Here is a 26,715-nt window from a genome sequence, read left to right as displayed (position 1 = left end):
CTCCTACCTCCACTTCCCAAGTTTTGGGATTACAAATGTGTCATCATACCTGGCTTAAAACTTGCCTTGCCTTTTCTTTCCTTTCCTCTCTTTCACTTTTTTTCTTTTGAGGTTATGTCTTGTTATGTTGTCTTAGCTGACTTGGAACTGGCTATGTAGACTAGACTTGCCTTGAACTCAACAGAGATCTTTTTGCCTCTACCTCCCAAGTGGCTGGGATTAAAGGTTTATGCTACCATATCTGGCTCTTAAAACCATTTCTTAATAAACACCAGCTCTTCTTGATACTGGCTTACCATGGAATTCTTTTCTGTTGGAAAGTCAGGAATCCTAGCTTCACGCAAGGAGTTTGTAGAAAAACTCCTCATACTCCTACAGCTAGCTGCATGGAGCTATGTCCCCAGGTCTGCTGTTAGGCCAGCCTGTTCTCCAAAGGAATTCATATTTTTAAGTTTCTGAACGCCGCCCTGTTGTAGAACAGTTTCCTCAGAAATTGAACAGTTTGGTCTTGCAGGGAAGCCCTATAAACAGCAAGGTAAGCAAATGAGAATAGCTTCAGGAAGTCCCTGAAATAGACTAGATTTGCTAGGCCCCTCCATACCATTATATGCAATAAAGGCAGAGAAGTTAACTGACTTGCAAAGAACACTCAAACAAGCTGACCTGCAGAGACTCTGAGAAGAGAAAAATCTGACAGGAAGAATCGAAGACCAGACCAGCTGCCTGGAAGAAGCAGAAACCAGCTGAGCTTTCTGGAAGAGGTTTATACCAGAGTCACTTGGAAAATACACTCTCCAGCTATTGAGCATCTGCAGGCTGTGCAGGCCCAGCTTTGTCACCAATGCTGGAGTGTACCTCAGTATGCAGCTATTTCCTTTGAGTCATTTCTGCTCCCATAAGTAACCCCTTTCCCATATTCCTATAAGTAACCTCAATTGGACTTTGGAGGTATCTGTCCTTTGGTCTGTCGTGGGCTCAGGGGTGAGTAGACATGTGTGTTGTTATACAACATAAGTTTTATTGCACAACATAATTGACAGGTATTCGACAGAACCAAATATAAATTGGGGAGGGGTGAATGCACAGTCCTGACTATGGGTAGCAAGGCATACAACTGAGGCTGAGCAGCCTGAGTGGGGAGCATCAGCAGAGAAAATTCTGATACAGTGTTCTTTGCTGTATGATGAGTATTAGTGTGCCTTTGTGCTGTGACATGGTTACATGGTTCTTGCTGTGGCTATTGAGATGTTTAATGAAAGTTGAACTATCAGGATTAGGAGTGTCTGAGAGGAATCGTAGGATGGCAGTCTTCATCTATATGCTATTGGGTGGCATGCCTGATTGAGTAGGGTCCACCTCGTAATTACGGAGATGCCCTGAAAACAGTTAAAAGTTTAGAGAAAAATTTGCAGTCTTAGAATAAGTGCTCAATGGTCAACTCTGCAGCTGCGGAAGTTGCCTGGCCACAGCTCTGTGCTGAGGAGCCAGCTCTCTGGGAGGCTTTAAAGGCTGAAGAGCCCTTCAAAGGCTAAGGTGGTGGCCAAGCTGCTAGCGTCCTCCATGGTAGCCTCTGATTTGATAAGTGAATTAGATAAAGAGAAAAGAGAGGGATGGCAAAAAATAATGAAAGATACTTGCCAATACTTCCTGTCTTTAGCAGAAAAAGAGAGGAAGTCTGTAATCCAGCAGGCAGTAAGAAACTGCAGTGATCAGGGATGCTGGGCACTGAACCTCTCTCATGGTTTGTGAGGTCATGGGAGCAGATGGGGTCAGTCTGCAGTGGAGGCAGAAAAACTGAGTAATATAACTTTGAATCCTTACGGCAATGGCTGCTTATCTGCAGACAGAGGGAAGCCAGTCCCTGGTGAACTGACTTATCAGAGCTATTAGGAACAGTTGGTTATCTCCATCTGAGGTCCCCACAAATAGCAGGGGCTGGAGGACCATAAAGGAGGGGACAGATGTTATTGAGGGAACTAGGAATAAGAGGAGCTGTGTTTGAACCCCAGTTCACCGGGCCAGATAGAATTGTGTTCATTGGAGTTAAAGGAAAGGCTGATCCAGCAGTAACTTGTGTTCATTGGAGTTAAAGGAAAGGCTGATCCAAAGCTCCAAGGCTGGCATGGAGCTTTAGTGGCTTTGCTGAATCTGTTGGTGGGCCAAGATCTTTATAAAATAGGGAAGGAAGTCTTTGGCAGACCTCAGTGACTTAGACCAGCATGTAAAGAGAGCTTATAGTGAGAGCACAGCATATAGTGAAAGAAAAAGGCAGAGGAAGAGGTTTGTCTGGGTCACTGTGAAGACAAATGTGACAAGATTTGTGTCAGACATGGAATTGCCAAGGGAAAAGAAAGCCAAGCACGGTGCTGAGGAGCCCTTCACAGAAAGCATCCATTACAGAACAATACAGGTGTACGTGGTCAAGCCTGTCCCAGACTAAGGAGGGTACCTTTCTCTCTAGCAAAGGTTATGCTTAGGGGTGGAGATTATTTGCCCAGCCAGGATGTATAACCAGGCAACAGTGCTGGTTACAACCACAGTGCCAGCCAGGGCCGCTCTAACCCAGAAACCAGCAGGTGTATAAGTTACCCAGGGACCAGCAGCGGCATCAGGGGACCAGAGTAATGTGACACATGAGTAGGTTTGAGCAAATCCAGTTATGGATCGAGAAATGTTGGCTCCATGGAAGAGCTTTGGGCTATGGAAATGCAATGGCTCAGAGAGAATGACAGGATTACCAAAAAAACCAACTACATTAGCACCTCACGTTCAGGCTTTCTACCCAGTCTTGATCTGTGGGTGAAGCAATTGATAGAAATGGGTAGAACCTTTCCATGCTGTATCCAACCCTGCTGTAGAACTAGCCCTTGCTTATATTGCACTTTTGTGTCAGCATAAAATGTATACTCTATCTGCATATGCACCTGCTCGCCAGAGAGGGCATCAGATCCCAGTATAGATGTTTGTGAGCCACCATGTAGTTGCTGGGAACTGAACTCAGGACCTCTGGAAGAGCAGCCAGTGCTCTTAACTAACACGGAGCCATCTCTGCAGCCCTCACCAAGGTTATCTTTGTAATGCAACCGTTTGCTTGGGATAGTGGTTCGCGGTGTTGACTTGTCTTGATAGTGACGTATAGTCCCTGAGTGTGTTACAGATTTGGAAAGGCAGCCAGGTGCAGTGGCACTTCTACTTACCTATAACCCTGCTGTGGGTGTGTTAACTGAAAGGGGGAAAAATCCCAAAGGTTCCCTACGTGGGCGGAAGAGGACATAGGTTTTGAATGAAAACCCAGTGCCAGCGGTGTGCTCCCTTCTCTGAGTGGTCGGCCAGGGAGCTCCTGAGGCCATTGCTACTGCTATTGCTTGTATGCCAGAACTATTGCTGAGGACAGTGCAGTGTGCACAGGACATGTGGGAATTAAGCTGGGAACTGGAACCCCTCACCCTGGTGGCTGTCTTTCATAGTCCCAGAGGGGGCCGTTCAGGCTGCTAGTGGAGAACTGTCACCAACATTCCTGCTTGGCTCTGGACCCTGCATGCTCAAATACCAACATTGCAGACAGGATGTGCCTGCTTGTGTGAGAGTGGCTCAGCTGTCTCGGGTAAGCTCCAGCCTCTTAGTACTTGCTACTTTTAACCTTCGTTCCCTATTGCTCAGCCTTGGCTAGCTTCTGGGGCAAGCCTGCCTTGTCACACTCATAGGATCAGAAAGTTACACGATATAAATGTGATAGCCTCATGCTTTGTTCTTGACCTTCCCAGGGGTGGGGGTGGGGAGCATCCTTTGCTTCTGCCTACTATATGTATTTTAAAAATACATTTCTTAGTTGTAAATATTTATTTTTAGTATGTGTATGGGCATTTTGCCTGCATGTATATGTCTGTGTAGCATTTGAATGTCTGATGCCTGCAGAGGGAGTTGGAGTTATTGGAACTAGAGTTACAGTTGGTTGTAAGCCACTGTGTGGGTTCTGGAAACAGAACCTGGATCATCTGCAGAAAGAGTTGGGCCATCTCTCCAGTCCCTGTCTGGTATATTTCTTGTTAATTACATGGGCTTGTCTCCCCCCCCCCCCTTTTTTTTTCTTTTTTTGGCTTTTTGAGACAGTTTCTCTGTGTAATAGCCCTGGCTGTTCTGGACTTTCTTTGTAGACCAGGGTGGCCTCGAACTCAAAGAGATCCTCCTGGGACTCAAGGTCTGCGCCACTACACCTGGACTCCTTTTTTCTTCTAAAGATGTGCACCGTCACATCCAGTTGATCCTGCATTTTGAATGATGACCAGAGCCCAACCAAGTCCATTCAGAGAAATTGGTTGGGATTGCTTCTGCTGCCTTGGCAGACTACTTCCGTTGTGTACTTATTGACTGCCAATGGCTGGCTGACACACTCCCTAAGAAAACACTCTGAGCCTGCAGCCTCACACCAGAACTGGGTGAAGTGTGGGAGCAAGGTGTGGTGTCTTCTCTGTGATCAAAAGGCCAGAGATTTTTAGTGGTCACTATGTGTAGCTTTATGTGTTAGCAATATGTGCAGGCATTTACTGGAACCCAAGCTCACAGTCACCACAGTCACTTTGATAGATAACATTAAGCTGTGGGGGGGGTAGAGTAGGAGGGTGGGTGTGGCCATGTGGATTAGTGACTTAGTTTACCACTCAGGAAGTCCTGTCAATAAGGATGATGCCGTGGGCATCTCAGAACCCAAACAGCCTAGTGGAGGGGCACAATAGCCTTTACATTTTACATCCTTGCCTGTTGACGTGGGGGTCTGGCTAAGTGCTGCTGCCATTTTATTCCTTAAGCTTTTTCATAACTGATGACTTTTTGACTACAAGATTTTAGTGATGAATTCTTTCAGTGTTGTCCAGATTTATCGTCATTTCATTTTTATCATGGAGGACAAGAAAGAGAGAGGGAGGGAAAGAGAGAGAGAGATGAAATTAGAGGTTGACATTCCCAGCTGGATTTGGTAGTATGTACACTGTGCGCTTGAGTGGAGCCCAGAGGATCAAGAGCTCAAGGCCATCTTCAGCTGTATGAGTTCAAGGCCAGCCCAGCCTACAGAAACTTTATCTCTAAATAAAAAACCTCTCCTCTCCTCCTTTCCAGCTTTTGAACATGGAATTCTGTTATCTTCAGGCTGCTTTTGTTTCTGGTACAGTCTATTATGAGAGGATTTTCTACCATTTCAACCTGACTCATTAATGTTCTCACAGGTGACTAGTAGGTTAATTTAGTTCATCATCTAGGTCATAATTTTGGTTAGATACTGTCCTTTGATTTAGGAACTAAAACTTTACCTGTTTTTATTATCTAGTTCACCAAAACACCAGCGCACCTGGATGCTGTGTTTGTGTTCTGGGAACCAATTTTCCTTTTTTTTTTTTTTAATCTGCTGCTCCCCCCTCCCCCCCCAAAGGGTTTTTGTAGCTCTGGCTGTCCTGGAACTCCCTCTGTAGATCAGGCTGACTTAGACATTGCCTGGCTCTGCCTTCTGAGTTCTGGGATTAAAGGTATATTCAATCCCCACCCAGCCTTGGAGTTTTTCCTATTCTTCATTAGGTGGTCTGATATTGTCAAGACTCCAAGCTGGTTTGTTACCTTAGGGTGCGAGTGTCAGCATCTTCCTGTGAAGCCTGTAGGTGGCGTGTCTCTCCCAGCTCCTGTGTGTTAATTCACTGTGAATGGAACATCCAGTTCAAGAGCATCAGCTGTACGTGTGATACTTAGCCTAGTATCTGGCATACATGAACTGCTTAGAACCTTTGTAGAGTTGAACAAATGCATTAATGAATATTATCTTATACAATTATTCTGTATTTTACTTGGCTGTTCATTTGTGTACTTCTCCTTTGGATTAATCCATAGTGGCAACAGTCATGTCTTAGTTGTCATATAACTCAATTTGCAGCAGAAAAATACAATAAAAACACAGTCAAATGAACTAATTCAATTTTTAAGGCAAACAGGGTTTTGTAAATCTTAAATTTTCTCCATAAACTATATTGTAATTGTAACAAAAGCCATTTGAGGATGTTAAATAAAAAGGTATATTTGTGAGCTGGAGAGATGGCTCAGTAGTTAAGAGCACTGTCTGCTTTTCCATAGGTCCTGAGTTCAATTCCCAGGAACCACATGGTGGCTCACAACCATCTATAATGAGATCTGGTGCCCTCTTCTGGCATGCAGGTGTACATGCAGATAGAGTGCTCATGTGTAAAAACAAATTAATACATAGATAGATGATAAGTAAATGCATGTTTAAAAAGGTTTGAATTCTCTCTTTTTAAAGCACATTTGTGTTACATTTCTAAAATCGTGCATGCATCAACTCAAGTGAGTAGAGGTCAGAGGACAGCTTCCAGTATTAGTCCTCACACCTCCTACCTTTTGTGTGACACAACCCTTCACACTGGCCTGGTAGTTTAGGTAGCTGGCTGGAGAGCTCTGTGGGATCTGGCCTGTGCTGCCTCTCATCTGGGGTTACAAGTTTGTGCCACTGTACTTGTTTTTTGGTTTATTGAGTCAGGGTTTCTTTGTGTGTAGCTCAGGTTGGCCTGGAACTCACTCTGTACACCAGGCTGGTGTTGAACTCACAAAGATTCCCCTGCCTCTGCTTCCTGGGATTACAGGCTTGTGCCACCAAGACCTGATTTATATTGCAGTTTTTATTTAAGATTGTACTGTGTTCATTTTCCTTCTTTTCCCTTGTTTTTTTAAGATCAGGTCTCTACATAGTTCTGGCTGTGCTGGAGCATACTATAGACCAGGCTAGCCTTGAACTCACAGAGGTCCACCTAGTTCTGCCTCCCAAATGCTAGGATTAAAGGTGTGACCACCAAGCCTGGCTAATTTCTTTTCTTTTCTTTTCTTTTCTTTTCTTTATTTATTATATATACAGTATTCTGCCTGCACATATGCCTGCTGGACAGAAGAGGACACCAGATCTCATTAGAGATGATTGTGAGCCACCATGTGGTTGCTGGGAATTGAACTCAGGACCTCTGGAAGAACAGCCAGTGCTCTTAACCTCTGAGCTAGCTCTCCAGCCCCCTGGCTAATTTCTTGGTGTGTGTGTGTGTGTGTGTGTGTGTGTGTGTGTGTGTTCTTTAGTGTTAATATCCATTCTTTTTCAAATTTTCCTTATTGTAGATGTCAGTATTGGTTTCTTTTTTGGACTCAACTTTCTGAATTTTATTTAGACTTTATGTTTGCTGTCTTTCTAGGCTTGAAGCACTTTCTAGGCTTAAAGTTCTTTTATTGGGGTTCCTCCCTCTCTCCTAAGACAAGAGTCTCACTACGTAGCTCACTAGCTGGCCTGGAGCTTATTATGTAGAGAGTACATAGAGATCCACCTGCTCCTCCCTCCACAGTGCTGGGGTCAAAGGCCATGGCAGCACCATGCCCTGCTTCACTGAGTACAGCTCAGTGAAGAGTTCTGACAGTTGTTTTGTTTTTTTAAATGGTGGAGGAGAAAGCTTGTTGTGAATAAAAGGGAGGTATAGTCAGAGGCAGTGACATCTGGGAGAGTCCAGAGTGGACATGACTCTGAGCCATGGGAGGAGAGGGAGGAGGAGAAAGGAGAGGGGAAAGGCAAGAACAAGTGCAGCAGCCAGGAGGCCCAAAAGATAGTAGAAGAAAAAGGCTGCTGACACTTTTGGTGCTTTAGGCATAAGCTACAAGTTTGTTTGAGATCTGACACATGATTTAAGGCTGAAAGCACTTTAGCTCTCTGGAGAATGTACAAGGCCCTAACACCACTTAAGTAATTGGACATGAGTTTAATTTACTTACACATGGAAATATTCATTAAGTACAAGAAAAAAAAAGTGTTGACAGCACAGAAACATTTGGTACTCACCTCAGTGAAAGAGACGCAGCCTGAGTACAGGCAAGCTACCCAAAAGAGCATGGTGTGCCTGCTAGGCCTTTTGGTTGAGATTAGTTGTGGACGTTACATAGGCTGCAAGTCTTTGCACTCTTGTGGTTCTCATTTGTAGTGTGTTTCATTCTTGGTCTTCTGTCTTCTCTTTCAGGAAGTTCTTGCCCAGTGTTCTCAGGGCTTTAGCTTATATTTGGCCTCTTCCATCTGACCATGTTTATAGTTGCCATGACGAGGTATACCCCCACCTCTTTGTATTGAGCCATGTCCCCATGGCACTCCTGTGTTCATTCCATTCTTGGTACCAAATTCTCATCCAGATGTTGAGGTTTATGTAGTAATACAGGAAAGGCAAGTCAGATTATTAGGAAGATCTCACCCCTCAAAGAAAAGAAGCAGGGGTGAGTCGTGTGAAGGAGAGCTGGAAAGAACCACACCTCCCACCACCTCCGAGAGACTGGTTTACTGCTGACGACCTCAGGGGTGTGGGGCAGCTGGAATGCTGTGAGTCCAGAGCCATCTTAGGTTCCCTCAATAGCTGCTTATTAGCCGCCTCTGTATAACCTAGGATCTTTGTGACTAGTAGGTCATCCTTTGGAATGTACAAAAAACCTGAGCTCCCACCCACCAAAGGCTGATGGCATCTGAGGCTTGCGGCTGAGATTCCATACCTACCTGATTTTCCATCCATGCATGTATAAGTGTCTTGATTTGCAAGTTTTTGTTGTGTCATAAGATTTAATGAAACTATTATCACACTGGAACATGGAATTTGGAGTAATTCAAGTCTGTGTTTTCAGGTCATAGTCATTCGTATTTGGCTCCAGAATAAACTGTGTTAGCCCTTTGAGGTGAGAGTTGTGTATGTTTTTTCCCTCTATTCTCTCTCTGTCTGTCTCCCTCTCCTCCCTTCCTCTCTCCCTCACCCTCCCTCTCTTTCTCTCTCTCTCTTTTATTTATTTATTTTTTGTTGTTGTTGTTGACAGTCGTTTGGATATGCAAGAAGCTTACCCCATTTCTTTAAGAATAATACTAAGCTGGGCACTGTGGCACACTCATGTTATCCCAGCATTCAGGGAGGCAGAGGCAGGTGAATCACTGTGAGTTCAAGGCCAGCCTGGTCTACAAAGTGAGTCCAAGACAGCCAAGGCTACACAGAGAAACCCTGCTCAAAAAAAACCAAAAACCAAAAAACTAAGGAGCCAGGTAGATCTTTGTAGTTCCAGTAGTAAGACCTTATCTCTTCCAAAAATAAATAAATAAATAAATAGATAAATAGATAAAAAGAAAAGAAAATTATTTGTGTGTGTGTGTGTGTGTGTGTGTGTTATGTATATATGTGTGTGTGTATGTATGTATGTACATCAGAGGACAACTCAGGAGTCAATTATTTCCTGCCAGGGATCAAATCATGTCATCAGGTCCTGATGCAAGTACCTCTCCACCTGCTGAGCCACCTCACCAACCCCAACCCTTCATTGGTTATCTGAATTACTGCACTGCGCTTGGGGTAGAGAAGGCCTCAGGGCTCAAGGTTTGGAATAAGAGTAATTGTAAAAGCAGTAGGGCATACTAGGGACAGGGAGATGCACCAAACCAATAGAGCTGTCATGAAAGCATGAGAAGAGGTAGAGGCTCAGAGGGGAGAGCAGAAATACAGTAAGCTGCTAGAAGACACAGGGCAGGCATGGGTGTGAGAGGCTGGGCGGAGCAGCTAGCAGCATGATTACCTGACGTAACCATAGTTTCTGATAGTGACAAGATGTCACCTCACTCAGGTTTAAAACTGGACTTGCTGGCTTCCCTTGCCTTTACCTCTGTGCCTGGTCTCTAAGGATTCTGGGTGTGTGACACCCTACCTCTGCCATACCCAGCACTACAGACTAAAACACGGAGTGGCAGTCTCACAGATGTGAGCAGATGCCTCCAGGGTGGGGACTCCTTAACGAGAGGCTCTGTCCATGCACACCCTGTCTCATGACTGAACACTTCAAAAGAAAGCCCCAAATTTTGTTCTGGCTTTCAGGATTCTCCACTATCTGGCAAACATGCCCCCTCCCTCAGGTCCTCACTCTGGTGTTAGGAATTACTGTGAAGTGACTAAGGTAACTGCAGCTTGTCTCTCCATTCTGTGGCTGTCTGTATGCACCTCAGCCCTCTGTCCGTCAGTGGTCACATCCAGCATAGCATCACTTTTGAGACTGTGACCCTGACCATGGTCCACATGTAGTAGCCAAATTAATTAATGTTTGTGCAAGCTAAAACACAACCAAAATGAACAGAGAAAATGTAAATCAGAAGTAACTGTTATATGGTGTCTGGAAAATACTGCTAAGCTTTGCAAAAACACAGATTCTCCAATCCCCTGGAACTTGACGTAACTGTGTTTTTTGTCTTTAGAAAAATGCTGTACCAGCTGGTCATGGTGGCACATGCCTTTAATCCCAGCACTCAGGGAGGTAGAGGCCAGATCAATGTGAGTTCAAAGCCAGCCTGTCTACAAATCGAATCCAGGACAGCCAAGGCTACACAGGGGGAAAAAAATGTTGTACCCCTGAGCTTTGGCACCAACTCTTGGTCTGGTCTTTAATTTTACTTGTGTGTGTGTGTGTTTAAGACAGGGTTTCTCTGTGTGTCCCTGGCTGTCCTGGAACCCCGCTCTGTAGATCAAGCTTTCCTCAGAGGTCTGCCTACCTGCTGGGACTAAAGGTGTCTGCTACCCCCCGCCCCCACATACTCTTAATTGGCTTAATTATAGTGGTTGTATCTAACTGTGTCTCTTGGATCACTTCAATTGTTCATGTTTGCAGTTACCATACTGCTGTCTTGTGAAATATCTTGGTTCTTTAGATTAAAACAAGAAATGCTGCTATTAATAACCATGTCAGGAGAGTGACTAGTTTATAAGTGGGACCCTTTCTCACCCCCCAAACACTTAACCTCAAGCTTGTAGTATCTATTTAAAGTAATCATGTATATTCTAGGAATTACTGTTCTTACCAGGCTGCATCTGACAATTTGGAAAATAGAGAAAGGAAAAAAAAAAAAAAAAAAACAAGTCATACCACAATCCTAAAATAATTTGATGTTGTCATAGTAAACATTCTGCTGTGGTTGTTTACCAAGTAGTAAGACTGAATCTCTTCTATAGAGTAAGTATTTCCAGCTAATAGGATACGTCTTTAGTTAATGTTGGTAAAAGGCCCTTCCTCTGTTTTGAGAAGAGTAAAACAGAGCACCTCATGTTTCAGAACTTGGGGTTGGGGGTGGGTGTGGGGAGAGAAGGGAGGTGGTAAGCCCAGAGGTAATGAGTTACACATGTGAGCAGAAGCCAGGAAGAAGCTAGGTTTGGGATTTACGTTCCTGAGTCAGATCCTCGCTCTCCAGTCCAACTTCTGATTTTGATCAGTGTTTTAACTTCTGGGTCTCACTTTTCATACAATGGGGATTATTTTGCTCTAATTAACTTGAGAGTGTTTGTAGGGCTTGGAGGCTATACATAAAGTGCCTGTCTGACTGTTGTCCTCTTTAATCACAGGAAAGGATGAGTAGAAGGGGGAGACGCTGGTTAAGGTCATTTCCATGTGAGTGTGTTGGGTTTGAAGGGTATTGTCCTCAGCAGAAGTCAAAGACTAGGCTAGGGGTAGGTAGTGCTTTTCCCACTCTATTTTCCTACACTGCTGTGCGAGTGTATGTATGTGTGTGTGTCATGATACTTACTTTGTACATGTATGGAGGTCAGAGGTTGACATTTAGTCTTTCTTTGGTTCTCCTTCAGTTTTTCAGATAAGACCCCTCACTGAATCTGAAACTCCCTAATTTGTCTAGACTGACTAACCAATAAGTATCAGGGACCTGCCCTGCCCACTCCACCCCCTATTCTCCATTTTTGCTCCCCAATACTGCAGTTATAGCCACACAACACTGCTCTTCAAAAAGCAATTATTTGTGTATTTATATACATGTGTGTAGGTGCACATATGAAGAAGGCCAGAGTACAACTTGGAAGAGTTGATTCTCCTGTGTCGGCCTTGGGGATTGAATTCATATTATCAGGTTTGATCACAGCTGCCTTTACCCACTGAGCCATCTCATTTTGCACGCTCACTCAGCTGCAGCTATGAAGCACCGTGGGTGATCTGAGTCTCTGGCCTGGGGTCTCAAGAGCCTTTCTTCTTCCTGCAGATCATCAATGCTGTCGTCCTGCTGATCCTGCTGAGCGCCCTGGCGGACCCTGATCAGTATCACTTTTCAGGCTCTGAGCTAGGAGGGGAATTTGATTTCATGGATGATGCCAGTAAGTAGTCAGACAGCAGCTAGTGATATTTTGGGATTTCTCGGGACAAGGAGTCTGTCTTTTCTGTTAAATTACAAATATTGATTCAAGGGCCTATTTGAGCTGCTATTTTATCTTCAGTTTCTTTCTTTCACTCATTACAAATCAAATCAGCAGGTACTTATGTGCTGCACATGCTCTCTGCCTCTGTTCTTAATGAGTCAGATCCTTACTTCTCCACATCCTTTGTGAATTCCTTTCCCCCGTTTTTATGAGGCAGGTCTCATTTTATCATACCCGAGTCAGGTGTGGCGTGCCCAATGCTGACCTCCCTGCCTTCCCAAGAGCTGAGCTGGTGCGTGTGCTGCTGTGCCAGGTTGGGATTTATGCATTCTAGACATCAATACTTTCTAACAGACTTCTGAGACAGGGTTTCTCTGCGTGGCCCAGGCTGTCCTGTAACTCACTCTGTAGAGCAGCCTGTAGACTCATAGAGATCCTCCTACCTCTGCCTCCTAGGAGTGCTAGGATAAAAGGTGTGTGCCACCACCGCCTGGCTCCTAACAGACTTTTTGAAGCAGGGTTTCATGTGGCTTAGGCTGACCTGAAACTTTATATATAGCAAAAACTATACCTTGAACTCCAATCCTCTGTCTCTGTCTTCTGGTGCTGAGATTATACATGCATGCCGATACATCACACCCAGCTTTGCCATAGACTTTGACTTTTTGCAAGGGAGAATGAACAAATAGCAGGAAAAAGATGAAAAAGTATACAGCTCTCACTGGCTACCCCTGATGGCTCCAGGAGCTGCTGCCTTTCCAGGATGCTAGAGACCAGCTTCTGCACACAGCGTAAACCATGGTGGGCACTAGCTGATGGCTGGTGTTTCTCTCTGTACTTTAGCTCTTAATCTTTCAAGCTGGTAGCCTTGCTATTTGGGGTTCTCTCTACATATAGTTTAACTCTAAATGTAGTTTAACTCTAGATACAGTTTAAGTCCCAGGGGCCTGCTAGTCACCAGAGCTTCTAAAGAAAGGAGGTAGCGGGGAGTTGAAACCTGAATTTTCAGACTCAGGGTCTGAAGTTTTATCTATTGAGCTATCCAGGCCTTCTAGTTTCTCTGCCACCAAAGCAGCTCCTGGCTAAAAACTTGTATTGTTTAACAACAGAAGGTTTTAGTCAGTTAATCAACAGCCCTGACAATTTCTTGCTAGAAATACAAAGGGTTGTCAAAGGAAACCTTAGCTCCCTTTAACTTAATGGCTTAGAAGTGAACAGCAGCTTGCTGGAAGCTGGAATCCTAGTTAAGAAGGTTGATAAAACACTCACGACTGCTTATCACTTACTAAACTTAGAAGCATGTTAAAGCATATACATTTGGCACACACACGTACACATGTACACATATAATCAATAGACAAAATGGGAGCTCCCAAAAACACCATTCATCTACATGTATGTAAATATACAGAGGTAAATATATACATATAGACAATTATATATACAGACAATTAGACATATCAACAGACAAAGTTTTGGATGAAGCAGGTGGCCTCAACAACTGTTTAATTCTGTTTTTGGTTTTTATACAACCTAATGTATGGATGGAAAAATTACCTCATTCAAAAATATACAATCGTTACATAAAAAGGGAGTTACAGTAGGACTATTGATCCTAATATCTAATGAGATACTTTTTTATTATACGTTTAATAATAAAACTTTGTCTATATGCTCACTATGATTTCAAATCAGTTTTATCTTTTTCTTATTTCAAATGTACATTATGTGTTTTTTATGTCAGGATTTTTCTAAGAAACAGGTGTCTTGTATATTTAACCATTTATTCTTGTTTCTATATTCATATGGTCTTTCTTATCATGGTGTACATCTGGGCCTTATCCTTGGACTAAACCTAGAATGAATGTATCTGCTTAGTTATTAATTTGTTTCAACTTTGTTTTCCCTCTTGGTGTAAATCACGTTTTTGATATGGAGGTCCATAGAGCTCCTAGAGTTTTTGCTATACTGCAGGAGGATTTTAAAATTACTTGAATCAAGTCAGAAGTTCTTTAAAATCATCAAGGATTATTGACGTCATCAATTCATTTAAAAAGCACTATGTCATAAGGTACATCTTCAAAATAATTTGCAGGAAGTCTACCTAACAGAGGGAAGCAGTAAGCAGTGAGGGTCCCTGCCATGCCAGATACTTGAGACAAGCATGGAAAGGCAATCAGTTGTGCAAAAACTAATGGGCTGCCTCCAGGAAGCTCACTTGCTTGCTCCTGCCAATCCAGCATGCAATTGCTCCCAGCACCAGAGGAGATTGTTGCTGGTTAGTTGGTAAGATGGGAGCCTTTCCCCAGAAATGGAATCAGGCAAGAGGTGGGGTGGTGATGAGTGGCCAGTCCAGAGATACCTGAGGCACTGACCTTGTATACTCAGTCCTACTAAGTGAGGGGCAGTGCCATGCATGACCCCCAAACAGCAGGTTTGATAAATTGATTTATTGTCAGCTCTTTTATGAGTTTAAGAAACTTTATATAGAGTTTAAGAAAGTGTAGCTGGAAAGCAAAATGATATGGGGAGGTTGGTTCAAGCTGAAAGAATTCAGTTTTGAGAAACCACAGGAATTGAAAGAGTGGTGAGTGTTGTGAGTTATTTTATCTTATGTTTTTAATGTGTATGGTTGTTTTGTTTGCATTTATATCTGTGGACCACAAGTGCATGGAGGCCAGAGGAGGACATCAGATCCCCTGGAACTGGTTGTGACTTGCCTTGTGAGTTCTGGGAATCAAACTCAGGTCATTTGAAAGAGCAGCCAGTGCTCTTTATCACTGAGCCATCTCTCCAGCCCCAAGTTTTGTGGATTTTATTCTCTGAGTGAAACAAGTTAAATGTGTTTAAGCAAATGTCTAAACTGCTGTTGAGTGGCTTTGAGCATGGCCTAGGAATCTGCACTTAGAGACATGTCTCTCATCCAAGTACTAAGTACTAACCAGGCCTGACCCTGCTTAGCTTCCAAGATCAGAGGAAATGGGGTGCATTCAGGGTGGTATAGCTGTAGACGAGACATTTCTCAAGAGCGGCTGGGTTTGGACAGCTGTGTGTAAGGGGACAGTCAACATGAATAGATAACTGTGTATTTGCAGAGGTGAGAAGAGCTGGGGAAGGAAGATTGAAACATACCGGGGTTAAAAACTAGATTTTGACTTGGAAGACAGAAGGACCCAGTCTGAGTGCCAGCTAGGCCAAGCGTGCTGTGTGCTCACCCTGAGCTCATTACTCACCTTTGTTTACTTTAGAGTCCCCTTTGAAAAGTAGAGGAAATGATTGTGTCTAACACAGACAGGGTTGGGAAAAGGCCTAGGATGGGATCTGTAATAGGTGTTCAGTAAAACTCAACACTTCCTGGTTATGTGGATGTATCTGCTGTGAGTGAAGAGTGTAAATCAGTGTAAATAGAGGCCTAGAAAGGACTCATGCAGCTCTTCAGGAGAGGTCTACACTGAGTTACCTGTGTGCCCTGGGTGGGGGAGGGGAAGAAAAGGAAAGGTGGAAGGAGTCCTAGAATAGAGTTCTAAGGGACTCAGATTCTAAGAGGTCAGGAGGAGGAGCCAGAGGGTGATCAAGGTGATAGTAAAGAAAAGGGACACAGAACTTCATACTCACTGTCTTCTACCAACATTGTTTTTTGTTTTTTTGTTTTGTTTTGTTTTGTTTTGTTTGTTTGTTTTTTTAGAAATAACAATCAATTTTATTACATATGTATATATTTTTCAAAGTCAGATATAATAGTTTTCCCTAAGGAAGAGCACATCAGTTTGTTATTAAATTCAAAACAGACAGATTTGACAACACACATGCAGTTATATTATACAGGTTGATGAGATTATATTTAGTAGGTTATGTTTATATTGAACAAGTAATGAAAAAAAGTGTCAATGAAGAAGGAATACATGGAAGGGTTTGGAGCAAGAAAAGAAAAAGAGAAAATGATATTATTTAGAATGTAAAAAAACTAAAGAAAACACATTTCGAAAAGAAAAAAAAGATCAGTGTGTAATGAAGGGAGGAGGATCAAGAGAAGTTAGGTAAGGAAATGATCAAAACATTTTATACGTATCAGTGGACTGGAGATAGTCGTGGGGTGGGGGTGGGGGGAGTGAGAGGGAGGATGGTGGAGCCGGGAAGAAATAAGGGAAGTGGCCACAGCGCAGCTACAAAGTGAATTGATAATAATGATAATATAGTAATAATATTAATAATTTCAAAAGAATAAAAAAGAATTCTCAAAGGACTTCTAAAAAATGAGAAACAGCAAGTGCCAATAATTTCAACTGAAACACAAACCAACATTTTTTTATATCAGGGGTTTAGAAGTACAGGGCACCTGTGATCCTAGGAGGTGGGAGGATGAAACAGGATAATTAGTTCTTGATAACAGGATAAAGGCCAGCTTTGAGCTACAGAAGACCCTACCTCCAAACATAAATAATAACAAATAGTCAGGGTTACGATATCTTATTTGTCAGATACAAATGGAAAGTCCTTACAGTTCCTGTTTGTTGGTTTGTTAGGTTTTGTGGGGTTTTTTTTGTTGTTGTTTTTTTTTTTTTTTGTTTGTTTTTTGTTTGTTTGTTGTAAGATAGTCTCATGATGTAGCTCTGCCTGGCCTGGAGCTCACAGAGATGTGAGTGCCTCTTTCTGCTTCCAGAGTACTGGGATTGTCATGTCTCCATGCCCAGCCTGACAGTGTCTGATTGACCTTTAAAGATACATTTTCTTTCACTGTTTACAGTTGTAGGAATTTCTTCCTAAGATACTTGAGGTTAGGAAATTTTAAATGGCAGCACTCGTGGGTGCAAGGCAACTTATACACCTTCTACTTTCAAGGCCAAGCTGGGGAAACACATTTGATAAGATAGGCTTGCTGGTACTTAAGACTGAAAGAATAATTGTTTTGTAAAGTCCTGAGGATTCCAGGGTGTTTGAGGTTTCTCTCATGTTCAACAACACACACTTGAAAGAACTATTTAAGTAAGGTGAAGGTAGCACATGCTTTTAATCCAGGCACTTGGGAGACAGAGGCAGGTAGATCTCTGAGTTCAAGGATAGCCTGGTCTGCAGAGTCCCAGAACAGCTAGGGTTACACAGAGAAACCCTGTCTTAAGGGTGGCAGCGGTGGTGGTATGGGGCGGGCAGGGTACAACACCTAAATAAATAAATAGATTAATGATTTAATATTACATGGATAAAAAGACACAGAGGTAGGTATTCATTTAAATCTTTTAAACAACTTGTTTCCTTTTAATGTTTATTTTCAATATGTTTTGATCTCCTTTGTAAAATAAGCTGGTAGGCTACCTGGGCCTGGAGACTCCGATTGGTAATTGTAGCGACTCAGAAGGCTGAGGCAGAAAGATTGCACCATTGGAGCTTGACTGGTCAATAGCTTAATACAGCTTGTTTTTAAATACAAGGCTGAGAATGACGCTCACTGGTAGAGTGCTTTCCTGGGTGTTCATGTTTTGGTCCTCAGTACTACAAAGGTGGAGCAGGACAGTAAATAAATTTGTAGATCAGAGGCCTGTACCACTTGCGTAGAATGAATTAAATAATCCAATAATAAACCAAATAATGATATTTGGTTCAGTCGCATAATTATGATTGAAAATTCTGTAAGTTAATAGAGCTATTTTGGTACTGGGAAGATGGCCTAGGGTTAAAAATACTTGTTGCTCTTACAGAGGATCTGGATTTGGCTCCCAGCGTATACCTACTAGCTTATAACCATATGTAACTCCAGTTTCAGAGGATTTGATGCCCTTTTCTGGCCTTCTGTCCACATGTGGTACACAAATATACATACAGGCACATACAGGCAAAACACCCGTAAACAAATCCTTTTTTTTTTTTTTTAAGATCCTTTGTGTGTATGCACACACACAGAAACACACATGCACATGTATTGGGGAGGGTGACATCTTACATAGTCAACATTGTAGTCTAGGATAAACTTGAACTTCTGATTCTCCTGCTACAGATATGTACCAGCATGTATGGCTTTAACTCCATAGTGGTTCTAAAGACCAAACCTAGAGCCTTGTGCTAGAATACTACCTAGTGAGCTGTGACCCAGCTCATGTTGCTGTCTCTTTGAGTGCTGGTTAGCTATATGCCTGAAGATCTTGCCATGTGGTAATTTTTCTCAGGTGGTCTGGTAGATGATGATCAGACTAGGGAACTTCCTCTTTATTGGGGAATCCATTGGGAAAAAGAAAATAAAGGAATTTTCCTCACTTTACCATCTAGCTTTTAGACATTTCTGTTAAAGAAATATTAATCACATGTTTTAAATTTATAAATGTTTCATATTATCAAAAATCATCTGTGAGGAATGGAATGGAGTTGGGTTCTCAGCCTTGAATCCATTTATCTATGTACCTTTTAAGTCATATTGTTCAGTAGTCGGCATATGGCATCTTGACTACATTTTGATTAATTTGTTTTGGGATTTTTGTTTGCTTGTTTTTGTTGTTGTTGTTTTGTCTTGGCATGGTTTCTGTGCATAATCCTGGCTGTCCTGGAACTCAGAGATCCAACTGCCTTTGCCTCCCAAGTGCTGGAACTAACGGCATGTGCCACTAGTGCCCAGTTTCTTTTGGTTTTTGAAGATAATTGGGTAAATGTTTATTTTCTAGGAATAACCTTCCCCCTCCAAGTAAAACACAAAGCTGTATGTAGGTACAGGACTACCAGGCACCACCTGAGTCAGGCCAGCCCTGCTGTCCTTAGGCTGAAGGGAGGCTGGAAGATGGTGTTTTCTGGAACTGAAGTTAACCACTTCTTGACGGACAGACAAGTGACCTTTGGCCTTGGGTCTCCATCCCTAGCCCCATCCCTGTAAGTGGCAGTCTGGTCTTTCTTCCTCAGCCAAGGACAGGAGGCAAAGGAGTTTTGTTAAGTGTCCTTAGCTTTTTGTCAGCTTGATACAGTCACTTGAGAAGGGAGTTTTGACTGAGGAATTACCCAGATCAGGTTGGCCTGTGGGCAGGCATGTAGGAGATTGTCTTGGTTATTAATTGATGTAGGAGGGCCCAGGTCACTGTGGGTGGCATTGTTTCCTAGGTGGATGGTTCTGAGCTGTATAGGAAAGCTAGTTAAGTATGGTTAGAAGTTCCTGATTTAAGTTCTTATATTCCTGCCCTGACTTTGCTAATGGACTGTGACCTGGTAGTGTAAGCCAAAGTAGCCCTCCTCCCCCAAAGTTGCTTTTTGTTAAAGTGTTCTATCACAGCAACAGAAAGGCAGCTAGGTCGCTAACCATACAGGTCTTTCTGGGTAGAGAGTAGCATGGGAGGGTGGATTTGGAGACATGAAGAAAGCATCTTGTGGCCATGGAGATACTCCTACAGGTGCAGCTGTGTCCGGGTGTTTTGTCTGACCATCCCTGTCTGCCTTGCCTGTAAGAGATACTAAAAAGCCAGGTGTGGTGCTAAGTGTCTGTTGTAACTTTTGCTGACTGTATTGAACGCTTTGTTTTTGAGACAGGGTATTTCTGTATAGCCCTGACTCTTCCAGAACTCGGTCTGTAGACCTGGCTGGCCTTGAATTCAGACTCATCTACTTCTGCATCCTGAGTACTAAGATTAAAGGCATGAGCCACAACCACTTGGTGTGTGTATTGAACTCTTAGGATTCATGGAACTTAGAGAATGCTTGACAGCTTTGTGCTCTTATGTTTGCCAACAACTGCTTAGGAACTAGATTAGCTCAGGCCTCTAACACTGTTCTGCATTGCTTGGCACCAAGGCCTTGTTGTTACTGATTATGCTTTAATGTTTTTGAAGTCTGAATGTTGCATTGTGAAAATTTTGCAGATTCAGTGTAAGGTAGGGTGTTTGGTTTGGTTTGGTTTGGTTTTCCATCCATCCGTCTATCCCTTCCTCATCTATCTATCTTTGTATTTACTTATTTATTTACATTTATTTGTTCTTTATATAGCATTCTGCCTGCATGTGTGCCTGATCACCAGAAGAGGGCATCAGATCTCAAAGATCTGATGAGCCACCATGTGGTTTCTGGGAATTGTACTCAGGACCTTAGGAAGAGCAGCCTGTGTTCTTAACCGCGGAGTCGTCTGTCCAGCCCCTTCTTTGTATTTATTTAGATGATGGGGTGGAGCTTATTACCAGGGCCATTTACCACACACTAGGTGAACACTATCCCAGAGCTACATAGCCCCACCCCTTTGTTTTTGCATGTTTTGTGGGAAGCAGGTTGTTGGTCAGTGACCCGGGCAGGTCTCGAAGTGGCAAAGAGCCTCCTGTCTGAGCTCCAGTGTAGCTGGGATTACATACCCATCTGTACTGCCAGGTCCATGTTCCTCCATACTTAACAGAAAAGTCAAGTGTGCACTTGTTAATAGTATTTGGGTTCTCTCTTATGTTTGCTTGCTTTTTGCTTTATTTTTGAGATAGGTTCTCACTCTTGTCACCCAGGCTGACCTGGAGCTTTTGTTGCCCTCATCGTTCCAGAATTCCTCCCTTTTTTCCCCTGTCCTTAATAGCTAATTATCAGCTTCATAACAAGGATAGCATCCTGTTAGTGTTTGCATCTTATCATAAACTAGAGTAAACCCACCGGTTTAAACATAAAAGCAGAAGTTATCAAGTTATAAAAGTCCTCTTTGGGGTGAATTTTTTATTTCGATAAACATCAGCAGATTACGAGTATTTGACCTTTGTGTTTTAGAGGAATAAAATTAGTATTTCACTGCTTGTTCTTCCCAGCCTCTGAGGCTCAGGATGGAGCTCCCGAAGCAGGACCTGGGTTTTCTGGTCTTCACTCTGGGGTTTGAGGGCTCTGCATTTTGCTCTGAGTAGCTACATACTGTTGAGAGCTCAACTGAAAATAGTTCCCTGTACTTGGTGATAACTAATACTGTTTGTTTTCATGTGCTGTGGGGCCAGCAATGTGGCCAGAAACTAGAGACGATCTAGATGTAAATGAGTCTGACTAAACTTGAATCCGCTAGGTGTATGGAGTTAGCTGCAAGCCTGTTGAGGAGTGAGCGGCCTGTGAGGTTGGGGGAACAGAATTAGCTGATTCAACACAGGCATTTCGGGTAGCTTTTATGTGCCTGTTCTGTCTCAGCAACTAATTGAGTTGAGGAAACATTTTCTGATTATGCCTGTTGTACCTGTTTTATAGCTTTGCCCAGGATCCTTTTCAAAGGAGAACTGCATTATTAAACCAACACTGAATTCAAGAAACTGTGATGTCACTGTGCTCCGATGTTGAGGTGGAGATGTTACTGTGCAAAGAATAGTGCTGGCATTGGCCAGAGCGATTGATCCTAAAATCCCCTCTTAGTAGTAGTGTCAGCTGGCAGTTGACTTTTCATGCTAGGGACTGAAACCCAGGGCCTTGCTCAGGTTAGACAGATGCTCTACCCCTGAGCTGTCCGGTGAACCCTAGGAAGGGATGCACTTGAATTCCACAGACTAGCCCTTATTTACTGACTAGATTGCATTATTTCTGTGGGGTTGGCGGATGCTGTGGGTTACTGGACGTAGCAGCACGCTTTCGTCCTGCCTGCTCTGTGTTCTGATTTACAGTTGGGTGTTCATCCGCTGCTTCATGTGCTTGGGATGTGGCCAGTTTGTACAGAATAGCTGCTAGGAAGGGGGATTTCCAAATTTTCCTCAGGTCTCACTTTTATGAGTACTAATAGTGTACTTCATTTCATAGCTTTTATTTGTGCCTTTTAGATTTCTTTGGGTTTTATGTTCCTTAATAAAGATACAAGTCACGAAGTTTAAAATTGTGACTATCAAGGTCAGTTCTGGAGTGTGCCCCCTCTACCCCCATAGCACACACAGTCATTAAGGTTCTTTGTGTGGTGAAGATTAATATTTTCATTTCTTGAATAAAGCTTTGAATTTATTTGTATATTTATTATCTGTATCTCTGAAGATCTTGAAATAGTCAAAGAAAATCCTATAATGGCCTGGTTTTCATAAAATTATTTTTTCTTATTAAATATACAGGAAGTTTCTCTCCCTCCCCTCCCCCATCTCCTTTCCTTACAGTTCAGGGCATTTAGTCCATTATGAGCAGCTGCGAAGGGGTGGGAACAGATTTCGTTGGGGGCCTCAGCCTATGTGGGGCCTTTCCTCTTATTTAGCATTCCAGAAACACTCACAGAAAAAATGTGCTTGGCTAATCCAGGCCTTTCTCTGTCCAGTCAAGCTGGCTATCAAGATTAACCCCTGTGGCAGAATTAGTCACAGTGCAGTCTTTTGCTCTCAGAAGGGCCTGCAACCCCGAGCCTTCCTTCTATTTATACTCTGTCAGTAAGAAAAAACGTCTCCTTGAGCCAGAAGGAATAAACCATTGCTGAAAACCATCAGCTACTTCACTGCCATCTCAGCATTAGGAGTCAGCAGCTAGGGACACAACTTCCTGAGTAGATATGTTTCAGCTAGTACCTTCCTTGACACGGGCATCATTCCAGATCAGCATGGTTCAGTCAGAATATGTGAATGTGTCCATTTCTAGTAGCCACATCATGAAAAGAAAAATAAAAAACCGAGATTAATTGTAATTCTCGTAATCAGTATAAATGGCATGGATGTATTTTATACTCTGAAGTGAGCCTGGAAGGTTCGCGTGTGCTCTTCTTGCAGAGCTTCTCAGCCTGGGTCCCGGTGCCGTGTGCTGCTGCTACAGGGGCCACCCCTCACCTAGATGGTGGTAGCCAGCATTGTCATGTCTTCTTACTTGGGGAGGAACCAGCAGTCACCGGTACCAGCTAGAATAAGGTTAATGGTGATGCGTGCTATAACGATAATTCCACGTGAGGGAGGGCATAGTGACTGCACCATCTGGAGTGCTGAGGGAATCTTTCCAAAGAGGTGATTTTACCTGGGACCTATGTCATTAAAGTGGGGATTTGGATCATATGAAAAAAATGAAGGAAACTGAAGTTATAAGGCGTTTAATGGTTTTTGAGCCTAGGTAGGTGATGTGAGATAAGCTAGAAGTTAGATGAAAGGTGAAATTGCTTTAGAATAAATTGGAATATTAGAGTCTTGAAAAGAAACTGAGATTTTTAACTCTAAGTACATGAGTAAGGGGATTGGCTAGAGAGGTGGCTCAGAGGTTAAGAGCACTGGCTGCTCTTCCAGAGGTCCTGAGTTCAATTCCCAGCAACCACATGGTGGCTCATAATCATCTGTAATGAGATGTGTGCCCTCTTCTGGCGGGCAGGTGTGCATGCAGATGTAACATTGCTCATATAATTATTTAGACAAAAGATAGGTGAGTACGAAAGGTATGGGAAAGCTTTAATTTACCCAGGAGTTTTAAATGGAAGCAGACACCTGTGTGATTGTAGAATGGTCGCAGCTAGGGCACTAGAAGGCCAGGTTTGGTATCTGTGACCAGTGGCTCTGCCTATTTGCAGTCATGTAGTCACTTCGAATGTAGTGACATCAGCTGGGCACTTGTTAGCTCTGGTTGATCTGGCATAAAGTTTTCACCTATAATTGGTTTCTAAACGAAATGAAGAGAAGCTTAGCATGCTTAGTAGTGGATCTAATGGCTGTCCTCCCCCTCCCCCTACCCCTGCCCCTCTTTTTGGACCTTTTCTCAGACATGTGCATTGCGATCGCAATCTCTCTCCTCATGATACTGATATGTGCAATGGCTACTTATGGAGCATATAAGGTAAGTGGCTGCAGTGGGGTGCTAGGCCTTTCTTCAGGCCCTTCCTTAGAGCGGCGCTTCTCGCCCTTCCTGATGCTGTGGTCCTTTAATGCAATTCCTCATGTTGTGGTGACCACAACCATACAATTATTCTCATTGCTACTTCATAACTGTAATTTTGCTAATGTTATGAATCGTAATGTAAATATCTGTATTTTCCAGTGGTCTTAGGCGACCCCTATGAAAAGGTTGTTCGACCCCCAAAGGGGTTGTGGCCCACAGCATGTACAGTTATGCTGCTGTACTAGCATAACTTCAGATTACTGAGACTGGAGTTACTCATAGTTTCCGAAAGAATCTTCAGAAATCTCTCACTACTTCTTCATGATACCAGTAAAACCGATATCATGAACAGTTGGTATTTTTGTCTCTTGACTGCTCCTGCATGGTGTGCCAGTTGCCATCATGGCCTGGCTCCTCTGGGTCCCTTCACTGGTGAACATGTTTATGTCTTGTTACATCCACTACATTAACACTCTGTTTTCTCATGTTTAGCAACATGCTGCTTGGATCATCCCATTCTTCTGCTACCAGATCTTTGACTTTGCCCTGAATACTCTGGTTGCAATCACCGTGCTTGTCTATCCAAACTCTATTCAGGAGTACATACGGCAGCTGGTAGGTGCCCTCTGCTCGGTGCTTCTTGTCCTGGGGCGCCAGATGAGTAAAGGACAGAACATTATCAAGGGGCACACACATTATTAGATCTTAAACTTGCACCTGGTAAGATTGTTGAGTGTTCTCTGAAAGGTGGGTGGTCTGATTTTCCAGAGTGCTTTTCATCAGAACCTCCTGGAAACTGCAGGAGGCAAGAGACAGAGGGCAGTGATGGCATTTCCTGTGTCTACCAAGATCCCGGTACTGTGTGCTCAGGTGTCAGCAATGGATGCTATCTTGCTATTTTGTTAAGTCCTTTATGGACATGGAAGTAAGTGTTGGTGGCTGGGTGTTAAGGAGCTTTTACCAGCATTAGATCAGATAATTTTTTGGGCCCTTGCTCTTTTTAACCTTGGATTTTTAAAATTGTCATTGTGTCATAAAATGCAATTTCTTTAAATTTGTTTAAATGGCAAGACGTTCACTCTTTTATGTGTGTGCTTTTTGTATGTGTTGTTGTTTCTGAGACAGGATTTCACTATGTAGCCCTGAATGTCCTGGAGCTCGTTCTGCAGACCAGGCTGGCCTTGAACAGAGATCCACCTCCCTCTGCCTCCTGAGTGCTGGGACTAAAGGCGCGTGCCGTGCCACCAGCCACACCACTAACATGTTCACTCTTGAATGTTCCTTCTATGTAATTTTATTATTATTATTAATCTTATTTACTCTTATGTGCATTGGTATTTTGCCTGCTTGTCTGTGTCTGTGTGAAGGTGTTGAATCTTGAAGTTACAGGCAGTTGTGAGCTGCCATGTGGATACTAGGAATTGAACCCAGGACCTCTGGAAAGAGTAGTCGGTGCTCTTAACCGCTGAGCCATCCCTCCAGCTTTTTTTTTTTTTTTTTTAAAGGCGGTATAAGGATTAAACCCAGGGTCTCTCATTTTAGAATTTCATTTTGAGACCAGGTCTTGCTGAGTTGCCAGCTTGGCCTCCTGCCTGAGCCCACTCCCTGATCCCTTGGATTTCATACTGGGCCAGTATGCTCACTTTATGGAGCCTTTGTCGTGGTCTCTGAACTCAAGGTGAGGACCAGGGTTCTAGGATGAGAGGTGAGGATGTGATATTGGGAACCGGATGGTCCAGTGGAAAGGATAGCTGAAGAGGAGGGAGAGGAGACAATCATGCTCTGACCTGCTGCTATTCCCGGCACGGAAGGTCCCAAGGTTCTGCTCCTTAGAAGTATCTACATTGCTGAGTTCCTCAAATTATGCTGGCAGTGAGGAAGAAAGTCAGTCTCAGCAGCTTGTCATCTGTGGGGCTGCACTCGCGGTGATAGTAAGAGCACGTGGTAAGCGCAGGGCCAGTAGCGGCCCTGTGCTGTTGAGTGCTACGTCCCAGTGTGTATCACATTCCGTGGACCGCACAGCTTGACAGTCACATATAGCCCAGTATGCAGGAGGCATATATGTATATGTACACATATTTTTTTATATATTTATTCAGTGGCTTCCTTTTGAACCCTACCTTGTTCTGCTACTCTCCATTTGTTCACTTTGAGCCATCCTGTAGTACAATGACAATATTGTTGGCACTGGCAGACATTATAATGCTGTGAAAAGAAAAATCAGCTTTCACTTTTATTTGTAATGACAAGCCAAAGTGAAATATTTCAGGAAGCCCTGTGAGGTGGCAGAAGTTCAAGGTCAAGAGTTCAAGGTTATCCTTATCTACATAGTGAATTTGAGACCAGCCTGGGTGATATTATTATTATTATTATTATTATAACATGTGACCCTGTTTTGACTTCCCAATACCTTCAAAAAGAAAAAAAAAATGGGGAGCTAGAGAGATGGCTCAGAGATTAAGAGCACTGACTGCTTCCAAAGGTCCTGAGTTCACTTTCCAGAAACCACATTGTGGCTCACAACCATCCATAATGAGATCTGCTGTCCTCTTCTGGCCTGCAGGCAGAACACTGTATAAATAATAAATAAATCAAAAAAAAAAAAAAGAAAAAAAAATTCTATGTTATTCAATGGTCATTCTGAGCTGGGCATGGTGCCGCACACCTACAGTCCCAGCACCTAGAAGGCTGAGGGTGAGGGACATGTCCACAGTCAGCCTGGGCTACTTAGAACCTGTTTCCACAAAATGTACAAAAACCAGATCAGTCT

General features: G+C 43.1%; 1 protein-coding gene across 1 annotated transcript in view; it reads left to right on the top strand.

Moving 5' to 3' along the window:
- Window positions 1–26,715, top strand: part of Laptm4b (lysosomal protein transmembrane 4 beta) — a 49,598-nt gene that overhangs the window by 8,033 nt on the left and 14,850 nt on the right. The window contains exons 2-4 of the mRNA XM_060392974.1: window positions 12,071–12,182; window positions 23,830–23,903; window positions 24,438–24,560. Coding sequence (XP_060248957.1) covers window positions 12,071–12,182; window positions 23,830–23,903; window positions 24,438–24,560 — 309 coding nt within the window. The remainder of the gene's footprint in view (window positions 1–12,070; window positions 12,183–23,829; window positions 23,904–24,437; window positions 24,561–26,715) is intronic.

The sequence above is a fragment of the Meriones unguiculatus genome, chromosome 1, assembly GCF_030254825.1.
Source record: "Meriones unguiculatus strain TT.TT164.6M chromosome 1, Bangor_MerUng_6.1, whole genome shotgun sequence".
Classification (NCBI taxonomy): Eukaryota; Metazoa; Chordata; class Mammalia; order Rodentia; family Muridae; genus Meriones; species Meriones unguiculatus.
This window is presented reverse-complemented; position numbering and strand designations above follow the sequence as displayed.